The sequence below is a fragment of the Misgurnus anguillicaudatus genome, chromosome 8 (assembly GCF_027580225.2).
Source record: "Misgurnus anguillicaudatus chromosome 8, ASM2758022v2, whole genome shotgun sequence".
In the NCBI taxonomy this organism is placed as follows: Eukaryota; Metazoa; Chordata; class Actinopteri; order Cypriniformes; family Cobitidae; genus Misgurnus; species Misgurnus anguillicaudatus.
In genome coordinates, this window is record NC_073344.2 from 38,295,188 (window position 1) to 38,322,386 (window position 27,199).

The 27,199-nt window shown below is 38.0% G+C and overlaps 1 protein-coding gene across 4 annotated transcripts in view; it reads left to right on the forward strand.

Annotated features, from left to right (window-relative positions):
- Positions 1-27,199, forward strand: part of drc11 (dynein regulatory complex subunit 11) — a 47,650-nt gene that overhangs the window by 6,162 nt on the left and 14,289 nt on the right. For all 4 annotated transcript variants that reach the window (XM_055213239.2, XM_055213241.2, XM_055213240.2 and 1 more), the window contains 7 exons: positions 2,625-2,696; positions 2,884-3,086; positions 5,907-5,991; positions 6,105-6,254; positions 9,495-9,570; positions 20,899-21,005; positions 23,040-23,138. In XM_055213239.2, coding sequence (XP_055069214.2) covers positions 2,625-2,696; positions 2,884-3,086; positions 5,907-5,991; positions 6,105-6,254; positions 9,495-9,570; positions 20,899-21,005; positions 23,040-23,138 — 792 coding nt within the window. The remainder of the gene's footprint in view (positions 1-2,624; positions 2,697-2,883; positions 3,087-5,906; positions 5,992-6,104; positions 6,255-9,494; positions 9,571-20,898; positions 21,006-23,039; positions 23,139-27,199) is intronic.

The window sequence follows — 27,199 nt, forward strand, 5'->3', positions numbered from 1 at the left end:
TTTACATGTACCCTAAACATTGCAATCTGATTAAAATGTTAGTTTACATGTACATTCTATATAATCCGAACGCCTGCGCAAGCACACAGCCAGTGTTGCCAGATTCGTATAGCCCAAATCTGAACTTGATCGAAATACGATCGAAATTTACATCTGATCGACCTCATTCATATTGATTAAGGTGTTTACATAAAGGCTTTTCAATCCGATTGAGCAATCAATACTGTACGATAACAAATGGATTATTTGGTTGCATGTAAACGTTCCTACTGGGGCGTACACCTTGTACACCTTTGCACCTAAAGAGTTCATATTAAAGGTACATATTTGTATAAAGAGTGACAGTGCATACTAGTGTAAGTAAGGATATGTTCTTTCAAATATTGCATACTAAATTTAATACATATTTGAGAACACAAATATGCATGATCTCTTTTTGTATAAAATTCCATATCAGATTTCCCATTATAAATATTTCAAAATAGTTGAATAAAGGGACAGTAAAAATGTCATGTCATCTGCCCCATTATACGAATTCCAGCACCAGGGCATCATACACAGTATCACCTATCACAATCATCTGTTCTTTTCTCAAAGCACTATGAATGTCACGCAAGCATAAAAGATATATGTCCGACTCATCTGTGTGAATAATGTAGGGCCTTTGGCAGGAGGAAGGAGATTAGCATTGTTGTTTTGAAAGATGGAAAAAGGAAAGCATTCCTGGATTGTAGGACTTCTTTTTCAATACCATCCTAATCATGAAATCTGAGCTCATGTATCTTGACGTCTTTTTGAGTGAGTGTTCGCTACGGTTGGTGAACCCAGACATTGATGTAGCCTGAAAGAGATAGCAGATATGATTTGAAGATCTAAAGTTTTGAGAAATGCAGGTGTGAAACCGACATTGCTGAATGAAATGGTACAACAGAAAAAAAACTCGTACATGCATGGAAGTCCCTAAAGAAACTTTTTAAAACCTAGTTTAAGCAGTTAATTTTCAAATAATGTAGCTTAATAAACAAGTGAAGAGTTTGGTTCCAAAACGCAATAAATCCATTTTGACAAATTTTGGTAAAAACGTGTTTTCTATACCAAGAAAGTGACAAGATGAAAACCACTATTTTCTGTTACAAACTTTCACATAGCATCTTTAGGTTATAAAAATATAAAAAATTAAAATCCATAACTTGATTTTCAAAGATTTATTATAAAAACGAATTATTTTTTCCTCAAAATGCTATAAATCTATTCAATCAATGTATAAATGTGCATTCATCTTTGCCATGATATATTCATTTAGTTGACTAGTATACACTGATTAAAAAAATAAACATTAATGGCATTAATCAAAACACTTACTTTGTTATATTAATGACTATTAATGTCATTGCTGCGGTTATACTTGATGCCGTCGCTTAACATTTTTTAAAGCAATCAGCTGTAAAATGTTTTGGTCCTGCTCGATTTTTGTTGACTTTGAGTAAAATAATGGAAAGCTTTTCATAAGATCCCCTGGGGTCAATGTGTTAGAATCACATAAACTTCACAGATGCTGTCGGGAGAACAAGCACCCGTTTCCGAGTGCCTCCCGCATAAGTTATTGGTTGTTGATGACTTACAGTCCTTCCCATCACAGAAAACAATCACAGGTTTATCAATGCCATTAAAGTATTATTTTGCTTTTGTTTGTTTCTTGATCACGAAGTACAAAGTAGATGAGGAAAACTAGGATTCCGGTTACTCAACCCGCTGCCATTGTTTGTTTACATTGCATGGAATGGTGGGCTGTAATATGTGGAGTGGATTTATTGCATTCTGCAGAAAAGCAGGAGTGGCGTTTATCGCGTTTTGGGAAAAATGAGAGAAAAGATGACAGAATAACGCTGTGGATATTGGATTTTGCGTAAAATTAGGAATTTACTTTTTAATACTGAACTGATAAAATACTGATTTTGGCAGTAACTCATTTTTTTCAAAAATGGCGTTTATCGCGTTTTGGAACCAAACTCTTCAAGTATTCTCTACTGTGTTGGAATGCCATGGTGCATGTGATTAAAGGAGTTAATAAACAGATTTTGGGCTCTCACAATACATGGGTGGTTCAGTAGGTCTAATCTGCTGTAGCTCAGAGAAAAGCAGATTTCTGAAACCTTTGAGACATAATCTCCGCTCTACTCAGATAGTCTTTGTTGTTGTTTTTAGCATAAGAAGAAAATCTTAAAAGAAACTTGGGAATAATTGAAAATCCTTGTCTGCATTCTCCAAATATGGTCTACGAGCAGAGCCTTAAGATTGATTTGGCTCAATGTTAATGTTATCTAAATATGAACCTCCTTACATTTCTCAACGACTAACTGAATGAGGAAGTTCAATTTGTCAGACTTAAATTTGGTATTGAATTTGTTAAATTTGGCCGTTAAAGGCTATTGCGTCATTGTAAAGGCCCTTATCTAAAAGTCTGTTGTAAATATAGAATAATGTTTACAACATAACACAAAACAGATTAATGTTCTTGATGTCAGAGATATTCTGATAATATCACTTCTGGTATGCGTCCTCAGATTTGGTTTTTCTGTTTTGCCTGCAATGATCATATTTCTTTGCTCTAACCCGTACTGTAGGTGTGGCGAGGGTACCGAGACAGGAAGAGGGTCAACAAAGAACGTCTAGAAGAGATGATATTTCTAGGAATGGTAAACACTAGGATTCTCTGCCAATGTACTGTTTGTGAAAAACACGTTCTTCCATGAATTGTTTGATTGCTGTTGTTTTTGTACATTTTTCAAGGACACAATGTTCCTCTTTTCTTATTCTTCTGCAAACACGGTTCTAAACTTTCTGTAACCTTTCTCAAAAGTTTGTTTTTTGCCCTGTTTCCAGATACCTGCCCAGCATCCGACACCCAGCCCTGCCCATCTACGAGCCCAGCAGTTGAAAGGCAGCAGGCACAGGGTGCAAGAGGAACATGAAGTTGAGTACCAGAAAGCCCTGGTCAGCATCAAGGAGTCTGTGCAAACTGTGGACGGACCCGATATTAAGGAAACCCTGCAAGAACAAATACGCCAGTGGTTTATTGAGTGTCGGTAAGTTACACAGCAAAAGAGCAAAGCCATTTGATGGTTCACAGATAAATCAGGCGACTAAACATACAGTTTTAGCTGAAAATGCTCATTTTACGAAAGCTGCAATATTTCTTCGAATTTTTCATTAAATTGAGAAATTTGTCACTGTCTCAAAATGTTTGATACTAATCACCTCTACATAAGCTGCTGTCTCTTACACTTGCCCTTAGCCGATATCTCCTTTAGCTAATCCGCTAATTTGCTTCCACACACAAAAGCTTCGAGCATCCTCCTCCAATCCACCCATTTTTCACCCTAATTGTAAAGTGCATTCCGAGTTTTGTCTATTTCTTTTGTGCAGAGGCTGGAATGTAAGCAGTCAAAGCGTTGGTCACTTTTACCCAGGGCTGTTTATGCTAAGCTAATGCTTGTGCTATTTTAAATTGTGTGCGTGGTGTAGATTGAGACCGGGGTGATTAGCGCATTCCAGGCTGATTTACGGCCCGCCATCGCATGCTGCTGCCCATTAGCGTGGGGACAGCAGCAATAAGTCATCTCAGTTGGACAACACAAGGTGGGGGGGCGAGTTCAGTAGCTTTGTCTCCGTTTAGCCGCCCCTTTCTCCGGCCCCTTCCAGTGACCTTGCCGGGCTCCCGCTGGTTGTATACGGGATGTCTGCGATACCGGGTCAGGACCTGCAAGGTGAAATATGTTGGTGGGGTTTCCATGTGCTGATGAAGTGGAAGCGGTGAAGGACCAGGAAAGTAGTTGAGTCGGACGTAGGCTACGCACAGTGCGTGTATGATTTTTCAATCACCCTAAAGACCACACCATAGAGTACACTTACATATATATGCATTTGGCAGATGCTTTTATCCAAACTGATTTTTTGTGAATTTCATTTGTGTTCCCTTGGCTCAAACTCAGAACCTTTTGCGCTGCTAACGCAACCACTGACATAGTACTTACACTTACATGGGCAGTTGTCATGAAGCTCTAATTGACCTACTGTGGGTTTTAGTAATGAGGGATAGTTCACCCAAAAATGAAAATTACCTCATGATTTACTCACCCTCAAGCCTTTCGAAGTAAGGGTCATCTTTCGAACACAATCAGATGCACATTGGCCATTACCGGAAGATAGTTTTTACAGTTTATAAAGTTTTAAATGTTTTTTTTTCACAAAATCACATCAGTTGCCCTCAGAAGGCCTTTATTAAACGCCTGGAGCCATGTGGGTTACTTCTGTGAAGGATATATGCACTTTTTGGGGCTTCAAAATCAGTATTACTATTTACATGTCGGATGGCTTTAGGGTGAGTATATCATAGGGTAATTTTTTATTTTTGGGTCCCTAACTGTCCCTTTTTACCTCTTTGTCTAAATATGCATGACACAAATGGTAAATTGACCCTTTACTGTGACTCTTATCTTCTTTGTTTTGGACCCGGTGTTATGCCAAGAAGATTAAAGATCCACTCTTTACCCAGTATGATTAGGTTTAGTTGAGGGGTGGGGATATGTCACAATGACGGTATAATCTTGGTCATAATTTGGCAGGAGTCAAAATTCGGTACAACTCCTGCATATAATGTGCATCGGCACAACACAACACCAAGGCCATTTGGCATTATCCAAGTCTGTTTATGATAAAAAACAACAGACTAGCATGATATTTAAAAAACTTTAGTGTTTGCTTTTCACACTCATAGAAAAGCCTGGGAAGTGATTTTAAAGTGCAGGTTTTTAAAGGGGACATTCCATGAAAATCCGACTTTTTCTATAATTGGGTTTCCAGTGCTTTTATCAACCTAGAAAATGTAAAAAGAACAACCCAGTAGTGTATTTTTGTTGAATCAACTCAGATTTACAAGTCATGTCAACTTTCTATTATTTATCTTGACAAGAGATGAGTTGCTACAACTTATAAAATGAAGTTGACTTTTTTCAACTATATTTTATAAGTTATAACAATTCATCTCCAGTCAAGATAAATAATAGTAAGTTGAAATGACTTGTTAAACTGAGTTGATTCAACAAAAATTGTTATGGCAGCAAAGAATTTTTTTACAGTGCATTCTTTGCATTGGCTCCCCCTGTGATGTCAGAAAGGGATAATACCACCCCTTACTTTGCACTATCCAACCACAGCGCTGCCATTTAGTGCAGAGATCAACTAATATGCATTTTGAAAGACACACTTAAAATGGCACATTTTTGCTCACACCTACAAAGTGGCAATTGCTATAACATGCGATAATAAATGATCTATATGGTATTTTGAGCTAAAACTTCACATGTACTCCGGGGGCACCAAAGATTTATTTGACATGTTAAAAAAAGTCTTGTGAAATATCCTCTTTAAGCGTGTACAGTCCTAGGTTTCCTGCTGTATAAAATTATTTCTAATTAGCGCTGAGTTTTGGTGTAATGCAATCTATCTGTGTTACAGTAGTTGAGCTTTCAGTTTGGAGGTGACTTTCAGTTGTGCTACTGATTAAGTTAAGCTTATACTCGGCTCTTTCACCCTGTTATTCGAAACCTTCCCCAACTCCCCTGAGAAGTCAGTACTGGACCTGGCTAATGTAACCTCCCCATGTGTGAAGTTCACAGTTCAAATATGATTGATTTGTCTTTGTTCAAGCAAGCTGCTTTATGTATCTGTGTGTTCACATATACATAAAGTTTGTTACCTCATTTTAAAAACTCTTTTAAGAGAATTCTTGAATATTTAGCGATGGTTTTAAAGAAGAAAGTACACATTTAAGAGTAATTTCTAGATTCATTCAGTGTCTCAGTAAAAACTGTAAATGTGTCCTCAATTGCTGTTTTGTGTTTTAGAGATGCAACAGGGAAGTTCCCTGATTTTCCGAGTGCTGAAGATGGAGGATCTGCATCCATATTTGCTCAGAAGACACCAGAACAGGTTATCACAGTGTGATAATTGAGATAATTTATCTAGACTACCTTCCTACTTTCTTTGTTTTTATCCGGATGCACAACAGTATTTTACCATTACTGATTGTAAATGTTTTAAAGGTTGCTGCTGAACTCGCGGCTAAGGAAGAAGAGAGGGAGAAGAAGAAAAAGTTGAAGGCGGAAAAAGACAAAAAAGGGAATGACCGCAAAGAAAAGAAGAAAGAGAAGAAAGGAAAGATGAAAGGAAAAAAGGGGAAAGGAGATCCAGAGGTGGGGCCATGTCTTGATAAAAAACAGCCACTTCTATGTTGCACACAAGAAATCAATAAAGGCTTTTTAAAGATCTTTATCTTCAGAATTAAATGCCCACACACATTGAAGGGCACATTATATCTGAACTACACATCAAGATTTGAATCATCTAGTCTGGTTATGGGAAATTGGTTTCTCTGTTGAGTGTTTTCATGTTTCTATTTTATTAATTTAGGCGTGTTCTTCTCACTCCTGAGGTTATTTGCATTACAGTTAGATGAAAGGTTTGCAGGCAGTGTTTAGCCATTTTACTGATTTCCCTGAGGTGAGAAGCCATGGAATTCCCAGCTATTAATTGTAAAGAGTAATAGAAGGAAGAATTGTGTAAGGGATCATGACTTAACATTATCCCACTTATTACACGGCTATATGATTTTTTTGCTTCAGTCATACCAGACTGATCTCATGAGAATTCATACATATTTTACGAGTTGGCTAATTCGTATGAATTAATACGAAGTTAATTGTGTAAAAATGTACGATGCTCATGAAAAAAAACTTACCTTACGTCACAGGGGTTAAAGCAAATCGTACAAAACTTATGAATGTTGTCGTCTGAATTTTTCATGAATTAGCCAACTCGTAAAATATTTACGAATTCTCGTGAGATAGCGTTGGTTATACACAAACAATTCATTTAAGAATGGCGTGTTTTTATAAAATGCGTGTTATTTTCTTATATAAGCCGGTGAGCATTGGTGAAGCTCCAAAAAGTACACCCATCCATCATTAAAATAATCAAGTAGGTTAATATAATGTCATCTGAAGCTAAATTATTCATATATTTATATTTTTCTTTACATATATCGTCGCTGTCCGATGAAACTTATGTATGTCCAAAACAGTTACTTTCTAGGAAGTGAAAAAAACAACGTATTTCAAAAGCAGTTGAATGTAACGTTGTCATACTTGGTACGGCATCTTTACATGTAACCATATTCTTGCCAGTGTAATGATATAATCCACATTTGACCAAAATTGAGTTTAAATGGACACACGTGCATATTTTACAGTAACGGTGGTCGATACGCGTTCTTCCGATCATTAATTAGAATGGCTAAGTCGCGTTTCATATTGACAGATGAATACGCTCAGTTTATTAAATAGCCTACGTCTTAGTTTATTAAATATGTTTAGTTTATTTAATTTTAATTATACATTTATTAAATGTCTCTTGCAAACTATGAAGGGACAATGAATCAATTCACTGACATGGTAATGCTAGACAGATACTTTGTTTGCACAGTCCTACTGTAATTTTGTCATTTACCTCGATGAAGGAAAGTCATTGTCTCACCAGGCTATGTTTATTCGGCTATCCAGTGCTGAGCTTCGATGAAACTTCATGAGACCGGCGAGATGCTTCCACCGGGTGGGAGATACGCGGCGTGATTGACAGCTTTGACACCAAATGGATATACGTGAAAATCATGACATGATTTCACAACTTTTCATTGGCCATTTAGATATGTGAAGCATACTCTATACGCAAATGAACCTGGACATTCAATCCGTCAAACAATCAAAAAATCAGTAAAATGGACATACGTGGTTTTCATTGGACAGTGACAATATCTTACTTGTAGATTATATTAAGGTTTCCAACAACACATAAAACATTTATCATAGTATACTCATATTCTGATCCATACACTTTGCTTCAGATGTGCATTTCGGTGTAAAAGTTTTGTTTAAATATCTATTCAGGTCACACTGTTGCCTGGGGAGTCTTAGGATGTTCATTTGTTAAACTCATCCACTGTCACCGGAAATATCTATGATTTAAGCAAGGCGTTCCTGAAGTTTTCCACCAACGTTTCACTCGATAACCTCTTGCCCTTGCTATTCAAAACTCTTCCTCTCGTGACACGGGCAGTTTTTATGTCCTCCGCTACGACATCCAAATTTCCTTTGTTCCTATTTGGGTGTGTTATCTTTTAAGACAAAGTTAAAGTGAAATCAGTGATCTATTCATGGAGGCAGTCTTTGTGATTTTGGCTCATGTACGGTTTTACGTTTTAAGTTCTCCAAGCTGACCTCTGAGCATCTGATTTTGGCCAGTGGTTACTGCGAACCAGTCAAGCGGTCAAAATGCTCACTCACTATGATTGGCTGCCTTATGGAGGTCTACAATGGAGCCTTTGTTCCTGCCCTCCCTCATAAAACCACCTGTAGTCTTCCTTGAAGAACTGAAGTGCTGATATGTACTCACAATAAGGCTGAATGACCAATCTGACCCTTTTGAAATGTTCACATCCTGTCTGAAAGCTAAGCCTTTCAAAAGATTGTTAAGGAATTTTGTCTGAGCTCTTATGTTGGTCTAGTTTAGAACTACAGGTAGTTTAAATTTTCAAGTGCCACTTGATAAAGTAAGGCACTAACAAATGTACATTCCATCACAGACATCCCAGAGTCCCAGCATAGAAAGGTCTAACAGAATGTGAATGTTTAAGAGGTTTTCCTAAACTGTGGTTAGTAAATATTTACTAAACCTCCCTTACTGCTTACATACGGTTTTGTTGTACCTGACAAATTCAATTAGAGTTAAAATAAATGAAACATGGGATATGGATTCATTTTGTTGCACAAGATTCTCAGATAAAAGCTGCTAAATTCATTTAGAGGTTCTGTCTCATGCTTCAAGTATAACCATAAATCACTGCTCCATATTACTAGACACTAAAAGTCCTTTTATATTTTCAGATGGATTTCGGTCTCTTTTGGGGGTCATTAGATACTAATGGAGAAATGTGTTTAAAGGAAGACAGGTCATAAATATATCATGTCCATTGGCGTATTCCCTTTTGAAAACAGTCTACTCCTGTGCAGACACTGCGTGCGTGTGCCTGCCAAAAATTTGCGTGAGTACGCTGATTTACTTTTAATGTGCGACCCCTGGTTGAGAGAAAGGAAAACAGGAGATATCGTAAATCATGCTCACAGCATCGCGCTTGGCCCCCGCCAAGTTTTCACATCATTAAAAAGCCAGCGCTGAGACTGACCCTGCACGCGAGATCATCATCCCGGGAAGAGCTTTGATCTGCCTTCATGTGGAATCTCAGTCTGGGCAGATTACTTCATAACTTGATTTAAATTGTTTCTGAGAACTTTCCTTGTCCACTTTGTGAAGTACATAAAGCAATGATGTTGTGCTTGTCATCAACGGTTTATTTTGTAACTATCTGGGGTTTTTTGCAGGAGGAGGAGCAGGGATGGAAGATGACTCCTAGTAACTTCCTTCCTACGGTAGTCGAGGGAGCAAAACTGTACAAAGGTGAGTGGGAGATCACGGCTAAATGGTGCTCTTTGCACGTCTGTCCTAGATAATTAAAGGAGAAGTGTGAAATTTCCAAACGGCTCCCAACATAATTACAAATTCTTTGTTCGACATAACATCGTTGGCTTGGGCCAGGCCTATTGGTTTGATTGACCAATGACAGATAAAGTGAGTGTTTACAACTTGTTTTCTGCATTTCTGTGGTGTTGAATTGACACATTTCATTTTTAATGCTTCCCACACATTTTCAATATCTCAATAACATGTCAACAATGTTTGTGTGAGGTCAATAAGTAAATGATAGTTCATCGCAGTTGTGACATGATGTGTTGTGTCTGGAATACGTCTAATTAACCAATAATAATATGGCGATGTCAGTGCTCAAGTCAAGTCAAGACCAGTCCATCTCTCTCTCTCTCTCTCTCTCTCTCTCTCTCTTTCTTTCTCTCTCTCTCTCTCTCTCTCTCTCTCTCTCTCTCTCTCTCTCTCTCTCTCTCTCTCTCTCTCTCTCCCACTCTCTGCCTTCTCATTAAAACAAGTCTCTTGACGCCACATTGGAGTCAAGCTTTACGTTCTCTAATCAAGAGCAGTTCAGCTCCCTAATAGCCTTTACTCTAAAAATGCTGGGTCATTTCAACTAATGCTTGAGTAAAATATGGAAATTTCCTAGTACTTTTCTAGCAATATGGGTTTGTCCAAATTTTACCCATATAGCCATGGGCTGAAACAACCCAGCATTTCATAGAGCTTCATTTGTGGTTTATGGTTAGGTGATGGGTGCTCAACCAAACCTTAAAAATGCCATCATCTAAGCATATGCTATGTTTGCTGACATTCATCAAAATAATTATGGATGTAATTTAGAGTTATGGGTTTAAATATGTGGTTGTTTTAGAGGATAATAAAGAGGAATGTAAAAAGTTTCCAACACCCTATCTACACAGGTACAAAAAAGGTACAAAAGTTGTCACTGGGACCTTAAAAAGGGCCCTAATACTGTACGCACAATGAGTCAATATCACTATAAAGTGACTTTTGCTGTCCTCATCAGAATCACTCAGCCATCATGAATATAATCCAAAATAATTGCAATTCTGAGGTTTTATTATAAATGGCAAAACATTTATACACATACAATGATAAGTCTTTTAAATTATGTTTTTCTCATTTTATACCATTTTCTATGATTAGATAAATGCAATTTTGGCATATCCCAGACACTGCTCAGCTAACTTAGTGAGTGTAAAAAGTTATTTGATAAACAAGCCATTTTTATAATTTATATTCAATTTTCATAATAATATTAAGCATTTTGCACGTGTCCCTGAAATTGCTGTTCATTTTGGGGTAAAGACCCCTTTAAGAAACCAAATTATAAACGCCCCTTTAAGAAACCAACTGATGTAGTCAGTGACATCCCGGTCACATTTGGTTTTTATTCAGGGTAGGTTAAAACATATAATGCACACACAGTATTTACTTAGTTTTTTTTAAGGTAAGTGGTTGCAATCAATTTATTTAAGATACATTTTAAAAAAGTTTGTGTGTTTGTTTGTTTGTTTGTTTTTTTAAATGTAGCTTAAATAAATTGATTGCAACCACTTACCTTAAAAAATGAGTAAATTGAATGAATTTATTTTTTCAGTGTATCTACATACTTTGCATACATATTTTGTTTCTAGTTGCATGTTGTCAAGCTTAAAATTTCCACTAACTATGCTAACTTTAGCTTAAAAAAAACATTACATTTGCATGACAGGCTGGACATACTGTATTTTATAGGTTTGTTTGTATAGTGTTCTGCTTGCAGTTAATTTATAAAAAGTATGAAGTTAAATGGGAAATCTCAGAAATAATCTGTTTGTAATCGTATTGATGGCTCAATCGTATTGAAAAGCCTTCATGTAACACCTTAATCAATATGATTGAGGACGATCAGATGCAAATTTGGATCATATTGAAGGGAGTGGTGTACTCCGATCTGTGATCTGATCAGCAGGAGAAAAGCATGCATGTTAATGCGTGAATCGTAGTATTTTGTCAATCGGATGCAAAAATACCTTTTGCACATGGGCAGAACATTCAAGTTCATATTATATTTACCTCTTATATCACATGATTCTCGTCACAAAAACACGGAATAGCAAGGCAATAGCATTACACATTAATAAGGTAACATTAATAAGCGTTGGGTTTATGCGTTCATGTGTACTTTTAAAACATTAGGCTACTTAAAGTAATAAAATATTGTTGTCCCTTTTGAAAGGTGTGTTTTCATTCCCTATATATGAAAACCCCTTAAGAAAAACTTACTCCAACTTAGATTGACTTTAATATAAAGTGTGAACTCCACGAGAGATGCGGTCCGCAGCGTAGCGTTGCCAAGTCCTCTGCTTTTTTTCGAGTTTAGATTTGGGCTACTGTTTAAACTGTTTTAACCAGTTGTTTTTTTCCCTGCGGGTTACATATTAAAGGATTTTGTTTCTTAGTTATTGGTATTTGGGCTGTGAATAGTCATTGGGATTCTTTTGGGATAGTTTTGAATTTCCATTTGGGATGGTTCTGATACGCGATTCTGGCAACCCTGGCTGTGCGCTTGCGCAGACGTTCTGTTCGGATTCTATATAATGTATAAAGTAACATTTTAATCAGATTGCAATACTGAGGGCGCATACAGGGCATAGGTAGGGCCCTATAATTCCCGCGATCACGGAATCGCGGAATTGGCTAATTAACACGGAATCTAGTATTAACGCGGAATTTTGCGGAATTGTACATATTTTGAAATAAAATGTTTTTGTGTGGGAGACGAACGTATGTCTGGGGGAAATGCAGACCGGGGAAGTAAATCTGGGCGACACGCCCCCTCCCGTCGTTTCAGACCCCCTCCAAAACACTGAAACCATGACGAAGCGGCTCTCCACGACTCTGCTTTCGTCAGCGAAAAAATTAAGAAATTCGACGCTAAGCACTTACTTCCGAGCAGGTCTCACATGACTTTTATGTGACCGGAGAACTGTTATTTTGGAAGTTTTGTCAACACTCTCTCATCCACGTCTGTCTCACTGTACCTCTCTCACGTGCACGCGCTCACGCATTTGTCCGAAGTGCGAACACAAATCCTCATGTATTTGTTCAGTTTTATGCATTTCAAGCGAGCTGAGGCAAACTAACTATCCCTCGCATTTAAAATATAATCATCTGCATCATGGCGCCACTCTATGCTGGCATTTCTGTCTCTCTTTCGCTCGCACGTGCAAAGAGCTGCGTGCTCATACTGTCCCAAGTCAGATCACTATCCTGTGTATGTTTGTAAAGTTATATGCATTTCAAGCGATTGTGTATAAAAAATAGATCGCGTTCCGCTGGATTGATGTGTTTAAGGCACTTCTGAAGGAACCTCTGCTTTGACACCTTGTTGTAGCCTCCTGCAACAACACTATACAATGCATTGAATTGAGTTGTGTGTGTGCGCGCGCGTGTGCGTGTGTATGTGCGTGTGTAAATGCATCTTTTATAGTCATTAAGTAATCCTGTTATCCAGTTTTTCCCCAAATCATTTACATTTTAATCATTAACAATAAAGGCACACTCTTAAGGTAAAGGGTAAAAAATATAATTGCCAAAAATTAAAACGGATAAAACAGAATTTGCAAAAATTAAAACAGAGAAAACGGAATTTGGTAAAAAATAAAACGGAATTTGGGAAAAAATAAAACGGATTTTATAGGGCCCTACATAGGCGGAATAGGCAAATGCTAAGGGCGCCACCGACCCCTTGGGGTGTCCGTGCGCCCAAATTATAATTTTTTTAATATATGTATATAAACATTTAACTATAAATATTTAATTTTGCACAAGAAAACAGCAGTTATTAATGAATTATTAGTAGCATATAATCTCGGAAGATCGTGCTTGTTAAATAGCTCTGTGGCTATACTGGACTGAAGCGGCAGTTTAAAATATAAACCCAGAATTCAGCGAACGTCAAGAACAAGATCAGAAAGGAAACAACAATCACAAGACAGAGACGCGGAATTTACATAATGTTACACAGACCATGTTTAAATTTTAAATGTTTCTACACAGAAATACCAACTTGTTCACTTTGTTTGGTATTAATAAGCTGCGCATTGGAGTGCTGGCCGCGGTGCTGAAGACGCGCTCAGACAGAGTACTGGTGGCACATGCACAGATATTTACGTGCAATCTATTGGAAACTATTATTCGTTATTATATAATTATTATTCGTTATTTTACTTTATTACTTCCACTTAAGAAGAGTTTTGCACTTTTTATTTCAATATTTCTCTTTATATAAATACTATTTTGTACTTCAATCTATAATTTCATTATTTTACTAACCCAACTAACTCATCTGCGCTTTCCGATAGGTTGCACGTAAGGGGAAAAGTATAGCTTTCTTCCCCTTGAGAAGAGTTGTGCACTTTTAAACTTAAAAAATATCTCTTTACAAAAAAAACTTTTTGTTTCTATTTAAAAGCTATAATTTCGTTATTTTACTAACCGAACTAATGACTCCTCCTCTTTCCAATAGATTGCACGTGAATGTCTGTGCATAGTGCCATCACGCACTCCAATGTGCGGCTTATTAGTACCAGACAAAGTTGGTGTTTCTGTGCGGAGACATTGAGGTTTAGACATGGTCCGTGTAACGTAATTTAAATCCCGCGTCTTGGTCTGATTGATGTTTCCGTTTTCTTGTTCTTGACGTTCGCTGAATTCTGGGTTTATATTTTAAATTGCCGCTTCAGTAACAATATCAAGATCAAATGCCTGAGTGACAGGGTATTGTGTATATGTGTGCGTGTGCGTGCGTGCGTGTGTGTTTCCAAAATATTTTCAAAATTAAGAAAAACTAGACAAAGCTATGCATTTTTTTTTCTTTGTGTAAGTTTATGAACAAAATGATTGGAACACAATTGTGATTCTAAAGGGGACCAGGTGAAATCTTGCCTAGGGCAGCAAATTGGCCATATAAACTGTATTGTTGTAACCTTCAATTGTATTAAATTCAGTGGGGTCGACAAAATGTTGTGCACTTTGCTACTAAACCTTTGAGGTACTAATATCCACCCTTTAGGTATAAAGGTGTACTTTTTGAAAGGTAACCTGCCCAGTGACAGCTTTTATACCTTTATTCTTGAAAGTGTCTGAACTCTCACTGGGGTCTGGTTTTGCAGTCTATGAGGAGAGTGTGCCTGTGTTTAAGAACCCTAACTAACTTCAACATTGTCTGTTGAACAGCAAATCAATCAGGTCACCCCTGAAACCTCTTGACGAGACAAGCATGTTAATGACCAAGACACTACTTCCTGTTTGCTTAAAGATTTAGGGTCTCTTAACAGGAAGTGAAAAAGACTGGACTGCACTTTTGCATCTCAGTGATCCATGAAGAGAAGGAAGAGAAGGAAGAGTTGTAGATACAAAACAGTATTAACACTGTCTGTGTGTGACCGTTTGTGTCAGTTGGGAGCAGTTGAAATGAGCAAATGCACATTTTAGCCATGTCAGTGTACCATTTCCAGGATAAATTGGAAAGTCAACATCCTGCTCTGTTGCTTGTCTACTGTGATTAGAGAACTTCCATCAACAAGGTGCACTGTGCATCACACACGAGAGGGAAATTACCACAGGCAACCCTGTCTCCGTTGTGGTTCTATCCATCACAAACATTTCTGGGGTCAACCACAGATCATCAGATTCCTTTCTCCTCCACACATAAGTGACTCATTTACTTTCTGTTACCTGGGGGAGGTCTGAGGTGTCTTTTATAGTCGTTCTTCTGGGTCGTGATCTGATAAGGAAAACCGTCTTTAAAGTCTGTCAGCAGACTCTGAAAGCATGACTGCTAAACATCAGATATTTACAGCTCCTTTATGTATCCGTATTCAAATGCAAAGCAGCAGTGCGGAGATCACTTAATCTTGCAATAATCTTACAGCTGTGCATTTGGCTTTTAGTTCTAAATGAATCTGTCATGCTAGAATATAGAGGTTGGCTCTCACCATCATTCTTTGCACAGCTGCTAAAGTTCTCTCTGTTCTCAGCCCCTACAAAGACTGTAAACAGATTGGACCTCATTGTAAGACACGTGTAGCATGGTTGTGGTTTTACTAGTATGTGCATTGTGCTTCACCTCTCTACTCTCCATGGATGAATCTGATGTCTGTGATTGGGACATCGCATGGGTGTATTTGTAGAAATAGCGAAAAATACATTGCATGGATCAGAATTATTGATTTTTCTTTTATGCAAAAAAAATAATTGGTATATTATATAAAGCTGTATGACCAGGTGGAGCAATGCCCTACCAAAATATCCAAAGAACATAGAACTCTATATAAACTGAATAAAATCTAAACTGTTAACTTGTAAATGCCTCTAATATTTTTCAACAAATTTTTATAGATGTCGTAAAGTGAGATCAATATGTTTGGAAATTGAGCACATAGTTTAGTTGGCTACTGTATGCAATGATCAAGCTGAGAGGGGCAAAAGTTGCCTCTGCCCTCCTGAGCTCAACAACGCCCCACATTTTTCCCATGTAAATTTGTGGTGAAAAATGGAAATGCAGCGAGCCCTAATAGAGAGCCATTTGGGCAGATTTGAATCTGCCCCTCTAGCTTTTACATTGCGTGATTGAAGTTCCAGACACTGTTATATCATTCTGCATTCTTCATCATCAGTCTGCATCTGCGTGACAACGTTAGTACGGCTGTGAGCATCGCAAGTGGTACAAATCAACATGATTGTAATAGTGTAGAGTTTGTTTATATTAAAGAATTAGTTTGTTAGTTAATGAGAAAATGGTCATCAAACAACTTTGCCCTGACAAACCAGATATAAAAGTTGTGCAACAGCCAAACAACGATGTTCAATAGAGCATTTAAAGGGTTGATGGATGAAATAAAGCTTTGGCGCTATGGTTGTACTAAAAATTTCCCATGCTAACTTTTTCATTTTTTAAGCACTTATCTGAAATGCTAAACCAAATTATTCAGCGTTAGAGCGCCCCAACCAGGCTGAATTACGGATTGACAATAGACCTCTGCTCGGTGTTCTGCATGTTTTTAGTCATTTAAATATCAGTTAATCATATAACCTACAATACGACACAGAATATGCCCCACCTAAATTTATAGTCAGGAGCTGCTACTGGTTAAGATCATGTTCCATTAGGGAAAAAAATTAAATTTCCTACTGTAAATATATTAAAACATATTATTTTTTGTGAGTAGTTGCAGCAAAATCGCGAACAAAATGGCCAGAAACTCACCTACAAACCGTTCTTTGGGAAATTTACCATTCAAGTTTGGTTTTTATGTATCCCCCTTCTGTCGACAAGGACTTTCAATGTTAAAAGGAAATTTTCTCAGTATTTCGGTTTTTTAGATTCCAGATTTTCAAATTGTTGTAACTCTGCGAAATATTGTCCTATACTAACAAACCATACATAAATGGAAAGCTTCTTTATTAACTCTTTCCCCGCCATTGACGAGATATCTCGTCAATCAAGAGAAAACGCTTCCCCGCCAATGACAAGTATTTCCGTCTTTCCGCAATACCGCTATTATCCCATAGGTTCCGCAACTTTTTAAACCCGGAAGTATTGCACTCTGGCAAGCTGCTGCATGTCCGTGCCTGTTTTAAAGATCGCTCTGAATGGGATCTCTATGAAAAGTCCGTCACAAAAATTGAATTATCTCTGCTTTTTGCTCAAAATGTGGTGTTTTTGCAGAACCTACCCATATTCAAAAGCTGATTACAAAAGAACTACTCAAGGTAGGATGAAACGTTTTTTTTGTTTGAAAGCAGAGGGTCTGTTCTTTCATTTGGTATATTGTATGTTTATATATCTGAAGAAGAACATTTTCCGGAAGGCATTAAACATTGGTGAAAATCATGAAAAACGCTGGCGCTGGCTGGCAACTTTTTTTAAAAATGCTGGCGGTGAAAGAGTGAACCATTACAACTGGTTTTGTGGTCCAGTGTCACATATCCGCCATGTTTGTTCTGACTAAAAGAAAATGTAAAGGTTTCCACAAGAATCATGTTACTGATGTCTTACCTGGAAAAGCCATCTCTGCGCCAGTATTAATTCCCTTCAGATGATGAAAATCCCTGCTGATATTAACTCTTGTTTTAACTTGAGCTCTGTTCGAGCCGTTTCAGCTTTCATTGTTTTAACAACAGATGATTCCCCAGATGTAAGGACTTAATAAATTGACACGTTTACATGATATTCCCTCAAATGATCATCACTTAACACTTTACAAATAAAATGGTGCAATCTGGACGACAAATTTAAATTTAAAGCAATCGTTGAACAAGCTACAGACGTCACCATCTGCAGAAGCACATACATCCGATATAGTAGCCACGTACCCTTCTTTCTATTTATTGACATAATCATGCAATAAGTAATTTATATTTCATGCAAAATCCCACACAACAGCTTAAATTATAAATGAGAAGTATAAATTTACCACTGCGAATCTTGGTAAGGTAAGGGGATAGTTTTAAACATAGGTTTGTTTTATGTGTTTACTCAAAAACTGAAAAAAGTTATGGATTACAGCTTTAAGCTAAATACAGTATTTGTATTGCTACAGCACTGGAAAAAATTTGCTGCATTTTTGTCAAATTAACACATATTTTTATGTTACTTTAACTTAAAAAAGTATGTTGAACAATTTCAACTTGAATTTACAACTTTTTCAAGCCAAACATTACTTGGTTTTGCAATTTAATTCAACCTACAATTTTGTTTTAACTTCGTGCTAAAGTCATACCACTGCAGTTATTTTTGCTGGGGTTATGTTTAAATATGTATGTTACAAGCAAATGATCAAAATAAAAAATACTGTGTGATGCATGTATTTGCATCTTTATGTTACTAAGTGTGTGCATGTACAGATTTGAGTTAAATAATGTGCAGCGATGGAGCAGCTGTAACCTCACAGGAAGCAATTATATGCCCAGTCAAAGCCGCTTAATTCTTTCCATTATGATTTTCCTCTAAATGTCACCTTGCCCGGTCCATGGAGCAAAGGGTTACATTCCTTAAGAATGAAGCTTAAAGGTGTAATGAAAAGCAGAGATCAGAGCTTATACCTCCCAAATATTTGACACGGTTGAGTAAGCAGGGTTTTTTCAATCTCACTTTGCGTCGCTTATATTCATAGACTAAACCTTTGTCATCAGTGTTGACCACAAATGCAGTACCTTTAGTTAATAAAATGATATTGTGTGAAATACAGGTCAAATGTAATGCCTAAATAACTTACTGTGCACACCCTGTCCAGGATTGTTAAAAAGAAGCGTTTATATCAAATGATCTGTTAAGCAGACCAACACGGTTAAATTTATGTCCTGCATCCTGTCTGTGAGACAACTAATTAGAGCCGAGGGTCTTTTCTGTACAAGTTAAACAGCAGTACACTGTTTTATCAGCTGTCTGTAATCGGGATATGATCACGTGGTGGGTTTATTTGGCTGTAATGAGGCGGAAAGGTGAGGACCATATTTACCCAAAATCAGACGATAGCCTGATCCCCAGAGAGACAGGTTCCTTTGGGAAACTCACTAGCATTATACTTGAGAATCGCTCACAAGGAGGTCACAGAGGTCATTTGTAGTACACAGGGTAAAATTGAGTTTGTTCAAGTTTGTCTAGTGTTTGTTTCCCTCTCTCTCTTCCTGCATCTCAGCGTCACGGTGAACTTACTGGATGTGACGGATGGATTTCATTTCGGTCTCTTGGCAGCGGAGAGCCATGTTAAGGAAGTGCCTTTTTCCCACTGTTAGCTGAATAACCGGGAAAACTCAGCAAAACAGGTTGGCGGAAAGAGTGGAGCTCTGTCTCTACATACTGGCCGGCATTCAAGCCTCCACAAATGTTTCATACCATGCCATATATGCAGCAGGCCGCTGTGAACACTGGTGAAGTAGATACAGCTAAGCACCTTCCAGCCTTAAAAGTGTTTTCTCACTCAAACTCCATATGGTGGGTGGCAAATGTGTTCAGACCGTGTTCAGTCGGGGCAGATGTGTGTGACCGCCCAACAAAACCCTTTTACAGTGGCTGCCAGCTCGTGAGAAATGAACAAATTGTGCTGCATGTCTATTCATCTCCACTAGTGCCTGTTCTCTCTTTTGGGCTGTGTGGGCTTGGAACACCGTCAGAGGTCTCCGGTCCCAATAAAGCAGGTTGAAAAAGCTGACCCCTTGCATTTGTGTGTTTTCAAGGGAGTTTGGTGGATTTTGTCTTTAAACAAACAGGTCAGACTGTGTGAATGCATCCCTCTGAAGGTCTGAGGCAATTATGTGGATCGTATTGCCTTGGGATGTTTTGAAAATGTGACTTTGAAAAGGAGGCTTTGTGGAGGACAGTTTGACCTCTGACCTTAGAGAAGGCTCTCATTTCAAAGTTGGATGCTTATTTTTAGGTTCCACCCGAGTGAGCTTTACCATGAGTGCCCTTTAACCTCTAGTTGAACTTGACAGCACTGCTTATACGATGTAATTGTCAGTTACTAAGATGTACTTGTACATTCATGACATGTTTTTTAGTCACTCATGTCTTACTGTCAGAATATCCACAGGTGTCTTTATTTCTTTAACCCTTCTGTTACCCTTTACTCTTTACCCCTTTATTTTTTATGTTGATATATTTTTATTTTTTAACGCTTTATTTTATAGTAGATAGTAGACATCATAGGTTTAGTTTCAAGAGAACACATAAACTATGTAAGGCACTTTGAATAAAAGCCAAATTAAATGAAATGTTATGCAAATACACAAGTTGGTTAGAATAAGAACAACAACTTCAGACTCATTGTGAGGTCAGACCCTGCCATTCAGCCTTGTTCCAGTTCCCAATAAGCCTGGCACACACTGCCTCCAGTCGGGACGGGAAGTGGAAGGAAATGGACTTCCTGTCAGGATATGGCGCGTGAGAGCGCAGCACGGAGGACAATTAGCCACAGCGTTCTCACCCAGACCACAGCACCTGTGCTTCCTCTACAACTCCACATTCAGGAGCTACGATTGAAGCCCACCAGACCTCTCTCAGAATTGTTTCCTCCTTGACGCAGAGCGCCGACTGATGTTGTCCTGTCTCTACTTTGATGCTTTGTGTCCAACTAGATTATATTTTCACATGTTAGAGAGCGTCTGTATGTTCTGCTGATTTTGATGAATGCATTTTGTCTGGTACTTCATAGAGTACTTAAGTAAAATACAGTTCCCTTTGGTGTGATCATATCAGCACAGTTATTGTGATGTTATTTATTGTTGCAGAGGTTTGGCATAACCGTGATGAGAAACAGAACTTCCTTCAGCGTTTTGATCCTCAGTTGGTGCGAGAGGAGAAAAGATTGGAGGTTGAAGAGGAGCTTAGAGTTCAGGTGGGATTAAAGGGACACTCCACTCTTTTTGAAAATACGCTACTTTTCCAGCTCCCCTAGAGTTAAACATTTGAGTTTTAACGTTTTGGAATCTATTCAGCCGATCTCCGGGTCTGGCGGTACCACTTTTAGCACAGCTTAGCATAATCCATTAAATCCGATCAGACCACCAGCATCACGCCCAAAAATGACCAAAGAGATTCAATATTTTTCCTATTTAAAACTTGACTCTTCTGTAGTTATATTGTGTGCTAAGACAGCCTGATCTCACGAATTTCCATGTTATAGTCACGGAATATTTTGCTAATTTGTCATTGTCATGGATCTCTGCATTTTTTTGTTTTCATACCACGGACTTTCTTTTCCGTGTTAGTTTCACTTTCAATAGCTGCTGACTATTTTCAGGCACTGCGTAATATCATTACACCTCCTTCATTCATGTTACAGCAGCAAAGTCATTGATTATTACGTCAGAATAAGAGTATAGTTTCTAGCCATATTTGCCTAGAAAATCACAACTTTTAATTTTTTGTCGGTCTTAGTACCATAGACTGTAAAAAAAGATGGACGACACCCGTTCACTCTCTTCCATTGAAAAAGTGAAGCCGTCAGTGTCTCGATACGACGCTGACATCTTGGATCTTGAGTCTGCGCAATAGCGATTTTCGGGACCAGTCCTGTGCAGTAGTGAGCAGGAAGTAAAGCCGCGAAACCAAGGCCCTGCCCTCGCTCTCGCAGAATGCGCATATCTCAGCTGTCAATCATGATGTGACACCACCATTTTTATAGCATTTAATAACTAACTAAAAACAAACGTATTTTAAAAACAGACACTTGAATTTACATCAGCGTGATAAAAACGAAAGTAAATGACAGAAACCAGCTTTGGAAAAAAGATCATTGAAGTGTAAATTGTTTAGTTGGTCTCAAGTCCCATTGAATAACATTGGGAGGCCGGGTTTATGACCTGTACTGGGACCAGTCACTGGGGGGGCGATCGAGACATTTTGGCTTCACTTTTTATGGCTTGTGCGGCACGCTTGCTTAGTACATGATGTAACTACAGAAGAATCAAGTTTTAAATAGGAAAAATATTGAAACTCTTTGGTTATTTTTAAGTGCGATGCTAATGGTCTAATCAGATTCAATGGATTATGCTAAGTTATGTTAAAGGAATAGTCTACTCATTTTCAATATTAAAATATGTTATTACCTTAACTAAGAATTGTTGAGACATCCCTCTATCATCTGTGTGTGTGCACGTAAGCGCTGGAGCGCGCTGCGACGCTTCGATAGCATTTAGCTTAGCCCCATTCATTCAATGGTACCATTTAGAGATAAAGTTAGAAGTGACCAAACACATCAACGTTTTTCCTATTTAAGACGAGTAGTTATACGAGCAAGTTTGGTGGTACAAAATAAAACTTAGCGCTTTTCTAAGCGGATTTAAAAGAGGAACTATATTTTATGGCGTAATAGCACTTTTGGGAGTACTTCGACTCGCCTGAAAAGTCCGCTCCCCTTCTCCCTCTCATAATGGGAGAGGGAGGGTGTTACTGCGCCGAGTCGAAGTACTCCCAAAAGTGCTATTACGCCATAAAATGTAGCTCCTCTTTTAAATCCTGCTGTAATGAGTAGACTATTCCTTTAAAAGTGTTAGCGCCAGACTCGGAGATCAGCTGAATGGATTCCAAAACGGTAAAACTCAAACGTTTAACTCTAGGAGAGCTGGAAAATGAGCCTTTATTCAAAAAAAGTGAAGTTTTCCTTTAAAAGTCTATACTGATGTTGATCTTGGATCTTGGTGCACCTTTTAGTTGACAGGTTAATAAGAACGGTGTTCAGGCCCCAACTCTGTCCCAAAGCTTTGCCCTACACAATCTTAAAGTCTATAAAATATTGATTTTACGAACGCACAATGTACAATTGATTCTTTATGAAAAAAAAATCTGTTTAGTCTCCCCAGTGGCATAATGCATTTCATCTCATTTTTCTCTCTCCTGCTCTGTTTTCATCTTTCACTGTTTGTCTCAGGTGGATGAACTGATGAGGCAGGAACTAAAGAACCTTAAGCTGGTCGTGGACAGAGAAAAGGGAAAGAAAAAGAAAAAAGGAAAGAAAAGCAGCAAAAAGGTAAATGCCAGATGTGGTAATCTCCTCTGAGATAAAACCTTAGCTCATTTTAAATGAGCTTCATGAGTGACAGTGCACAGGTGGTTCCTGATGCTACTATGGTTATGGATGGCAACCACAAAGCCCGGCATTGTGTCTTTGGAGGTCTGGATCTAGTCAGACCTCGAGATGTTCTTAGCCCCTTGTTTTTGCACCTAGTGTGAGAGGCCCTGGGGTCATACAGTGATCTGCCCTCAAGACCAGGAATGTGGGCTGGATAGAGAATTAGTAAAGACGTCCTGCACCCATCACCTTGTGTTTTGTTAGGCCCCTTTTACCCCACTTTCTCTACTACAGCTCATTCACACACACTGGATGATATACGACCAAGTAGACAAATACACACAGTCCAGGATTAAGATTTTTTATAGATAAAAGCAAAATAAAACCAAATATTTGTTTTGTCTTGTGGATAGATGCTTACTGCCATTTGTGTCCATATGTTATGACTGCATATACAGCCGTGGAAAGTTACTTTAAGTTTTTCTAGATTTACTATTTATAGGTATGTGTTTAAGTAAACTGATATTTTTTTGTTTCATTCGATCAACTACCGACAACATTTCTGCCAAATTCTTAATAAAAGTAATGTTTTATTTGCATTTATTAACTGTAAATTTAAACATAAAGATGCAGTGCAAAACTGCGGAGAAACAAGTTGAAAATTCATTTCTCAACAACAAAATACAGATGTTTTCACAAGTATTTTGGGAAAAACCCTAATTTTTAGTCACATCTTTAATGGGTCTTGTCATGCTCTCAGTCTTTTACATTTGCTGTTGGGTGACTTTATGTTACTCCCATGGTTTGCTTTTGTCGAAATTCAACAGACACTGGACTGAAATGGTTGCAATACATCTAAAGATGATAATTTAGTAAGTGGTCTTTACATTTTTTCCACGGCTGTATGTTACTATGCAATGCATAATTGTTAACTATGCACAGCCCACTCCTTTGCATAGACAGGTTTATATGCATAAAGCATAGACAAGCAATTATTTTCTGGAGTATAAGTCGGTCTGGAGTATAAGTCGCATCAGTCAATGCTTTTTGAAGAGGAAAAAACATATATAAGTCGCAGTGGACTATACGTTGCATTTATTTAGAAAATTATTTCACAAAATCCAAGCCATAGAACAGACATTTAATCTGGAAAGGCAAGTTATTCAACTCAACCATAACAAAGAACCGCAGGCTGAATAGGTGTCCGTACATGTTAAAGTAACATAAACGGTTATTTACACGATACACACTAGCATACAGAACATACCTGGGAGGCTAAATTAACACGATAAGCCAAATCAAGTTCAAAAAGGTCCCACAGTCATTCCGCATCACTGAATCCATTGAATTACATAAATACAGGAGCAGCATAGAGAAATAATGGTTTCTCTTGGTTCATATGAAAAAATTTTGACGTATAAGTTACACCTGACTAGAAGTTCCACGACCCACCAAACTATGAAAAAAGTGTCTTATAGTCCGGAAAATACGGTAGTTAGCAATATATTGGTAGATAAAAATACAAAAAAAGAGATGTATGCTGTTACTTTAAATATTCAGCAATTGGGCATAGAGACAGAGCGCCGTTATGTAAATTTGAAAACCACGCCCACCGGGGGGGAAATCAATCCAACCGTCTCCATTGAGTTTGTATTGCGAGAAGCCGCCTCCTTGTCATTTCTGGCTTATAACAAAAAACTGAATAATGCCTAAAAGCTGCTGTGTGACAATATGTACAGCTAACAAGCCAAAGAACACAGAAATAAGTTTTTATAAGCTGTCGAGCCGTAAAACCCAGCCTGTAAGGAGAATGAAGTGGATCGCCGACTACGTTTTCCCCTAGTGGACGCAGTTCTACTAATAGAAGTACTATGAAAAGTTGCCTGTATCCATTTTTGTGTCTTTAAACGCTCGTTTTTTGAAGTCGACAGCTTATAAAAACTTATTTACAGATTAAACTTAAAAACAGAAAAATACCTAAAAGCTGCTGTGTGACAAGGTGTACATCTAACACGCCAAAAAAATAAATAAATATTTTTTTATAAGCTGTCGACTTCAAAAAACGAGCGTCTAGACACAGAAATGGAAACAGGCAACTTTTTATAGTACTCCTATTAGTAAAACCGCGTCCAATAGGGGGAAACGTAATCGGCGATCCACTTTATTCTCCTTGGAGACTGGGTTTTGCGGCTCGACAGCTTGTAAAAGCTTGTTTCTGTGTTCTTTGGCTTGTTAGCTGTACATATTGTCCCAATGCTTTTGGGCATTGTTCAGTTTTTTGTTGTGGGCCGGAAATGACGGGGAGGCGGCTTCTCGCAATACAAAGTCAATGGAGACTGTTGGATTGCTTTCCCCCCCGGTGGGCGTGGTTTTCAGGTTGTGACGCGCTGCGCTCTGTCTCTATACCAGGCCTGTATATTAAGAGCTCGGAAGTGCATCTGACATGTTTCCTCGTAAATTTTTAACAGGCTCTTATGTTATTAGTCAGTAATATTTAGTCATTTCATTAGTATTTAACAAATTTGATTGTCTACGCAGCAAAACCCTCTAAGTGCATGCAAGCTTTTTTGCAGAAACCATCACTTTTTAAAATATCCACTTCTTTGGACAAACATAGTAAACAGTTGCAAAATAAACTAGAAACATTGCAAATGATGAAAGGTAAACCACACATTAGGGAATGCTGTGATGTATGTGGCTGCCTCATTCAATGTTTTATTCAGGTCCAAGTACTCACAAGGGACCAAAGTTTTGGTAAACGTGTCATTTTACATTCGTCTCCCGTGCACTTTGAGGATTTTGCTGAAAAACCAACATGGCATTTAACAGATTCTGTCTAGAAAGCGGTATTTCCTACCCAGTCTCCTGAGGTTGCGTATAAATAGCACGAAGTGTAAAACTCGTGCAATACATACGCCAAATTCCACTTTGGCGTGCATATGATACGCAAGTCCTTCCCATTCACTTAAACGGGGCATCTTTTTTTGTCGTTTTATTTATTGGTTTCTCAATTTTTTTCTGTTTTTTAAACCATTTTCGCTTGGGTTTAGGGTTAGATTTCACATTTGCTTAATAAGGTTATTTAATATACAGGTTTCTCTATGTTTTGTTTATATTTAAGCCATGGTCGCTTGGAGTTGGGGTTAGAGTTGGGGTTTGGGTTAGGATGTTATTTTTAAATAACAAAAAGTTGTTCTAACCCTAAACCCAAGCGAAAATGGTAAAAAAATAGCAAAAAAATTGAGAAACCAATAAATAAAACGACAAAAAAAGATGCCCCGTTTAAGTGAATGGGAAGGACTTGCGTATCATATGCACGCCAAAGTGGAATTTGGCGTATGTATTGCACGAGTTTTACACTTCGTGCTATTTATACGCATTTTCAGGAGACTGGGCTGGTATTTCTGAATGGCTGGAATTAAGCGGATTTGAAGCGAAAGTATTTGATGAACAAGTAATACCTGCTAAGAGCATTCAGTAACTATCATTATCACATTTTTGACAGAGGTGGCATTTAACATGCAGGATGCATTTGCATCTGTTTTCTTGAAATTAGTCTCTATTGTGTCTTCTTCAAAACGCAATGTATAGAAAAGGGTCTCATAGCGTGCCAACACAAGCACTAGAATTCCTCAGCATATTTTGCACCCCGCTTGAGTTATTTTACGCTGAGAGATTTTGACAGCTAAATCGGTCACAGACTCTGTCCGGATGACGTGTGTAGTTTATACACAAAGATGTTTTCTCATTAATCATCCTGCAAATGCAGGCACACACAAATCCCGTTCAGCTCCACTATGGGACTGAATTCCAGTTACGCTAATTCATCTCACAAGATATGAGCCTTGTTGCCGAAATTATTCGGTGAATTTTTCAATGGCCACGCAATTTGGGTAGGTTATGCAACAGGGAGGGTTTGTTTTTAAGGAGAACACACAACACCCATGTTCAGAAAGCAAGACAGTCTGTTACGTAATTGCTTGAATAAATATGTTCCTAGGAAAAAGCGAGTGTCTTCT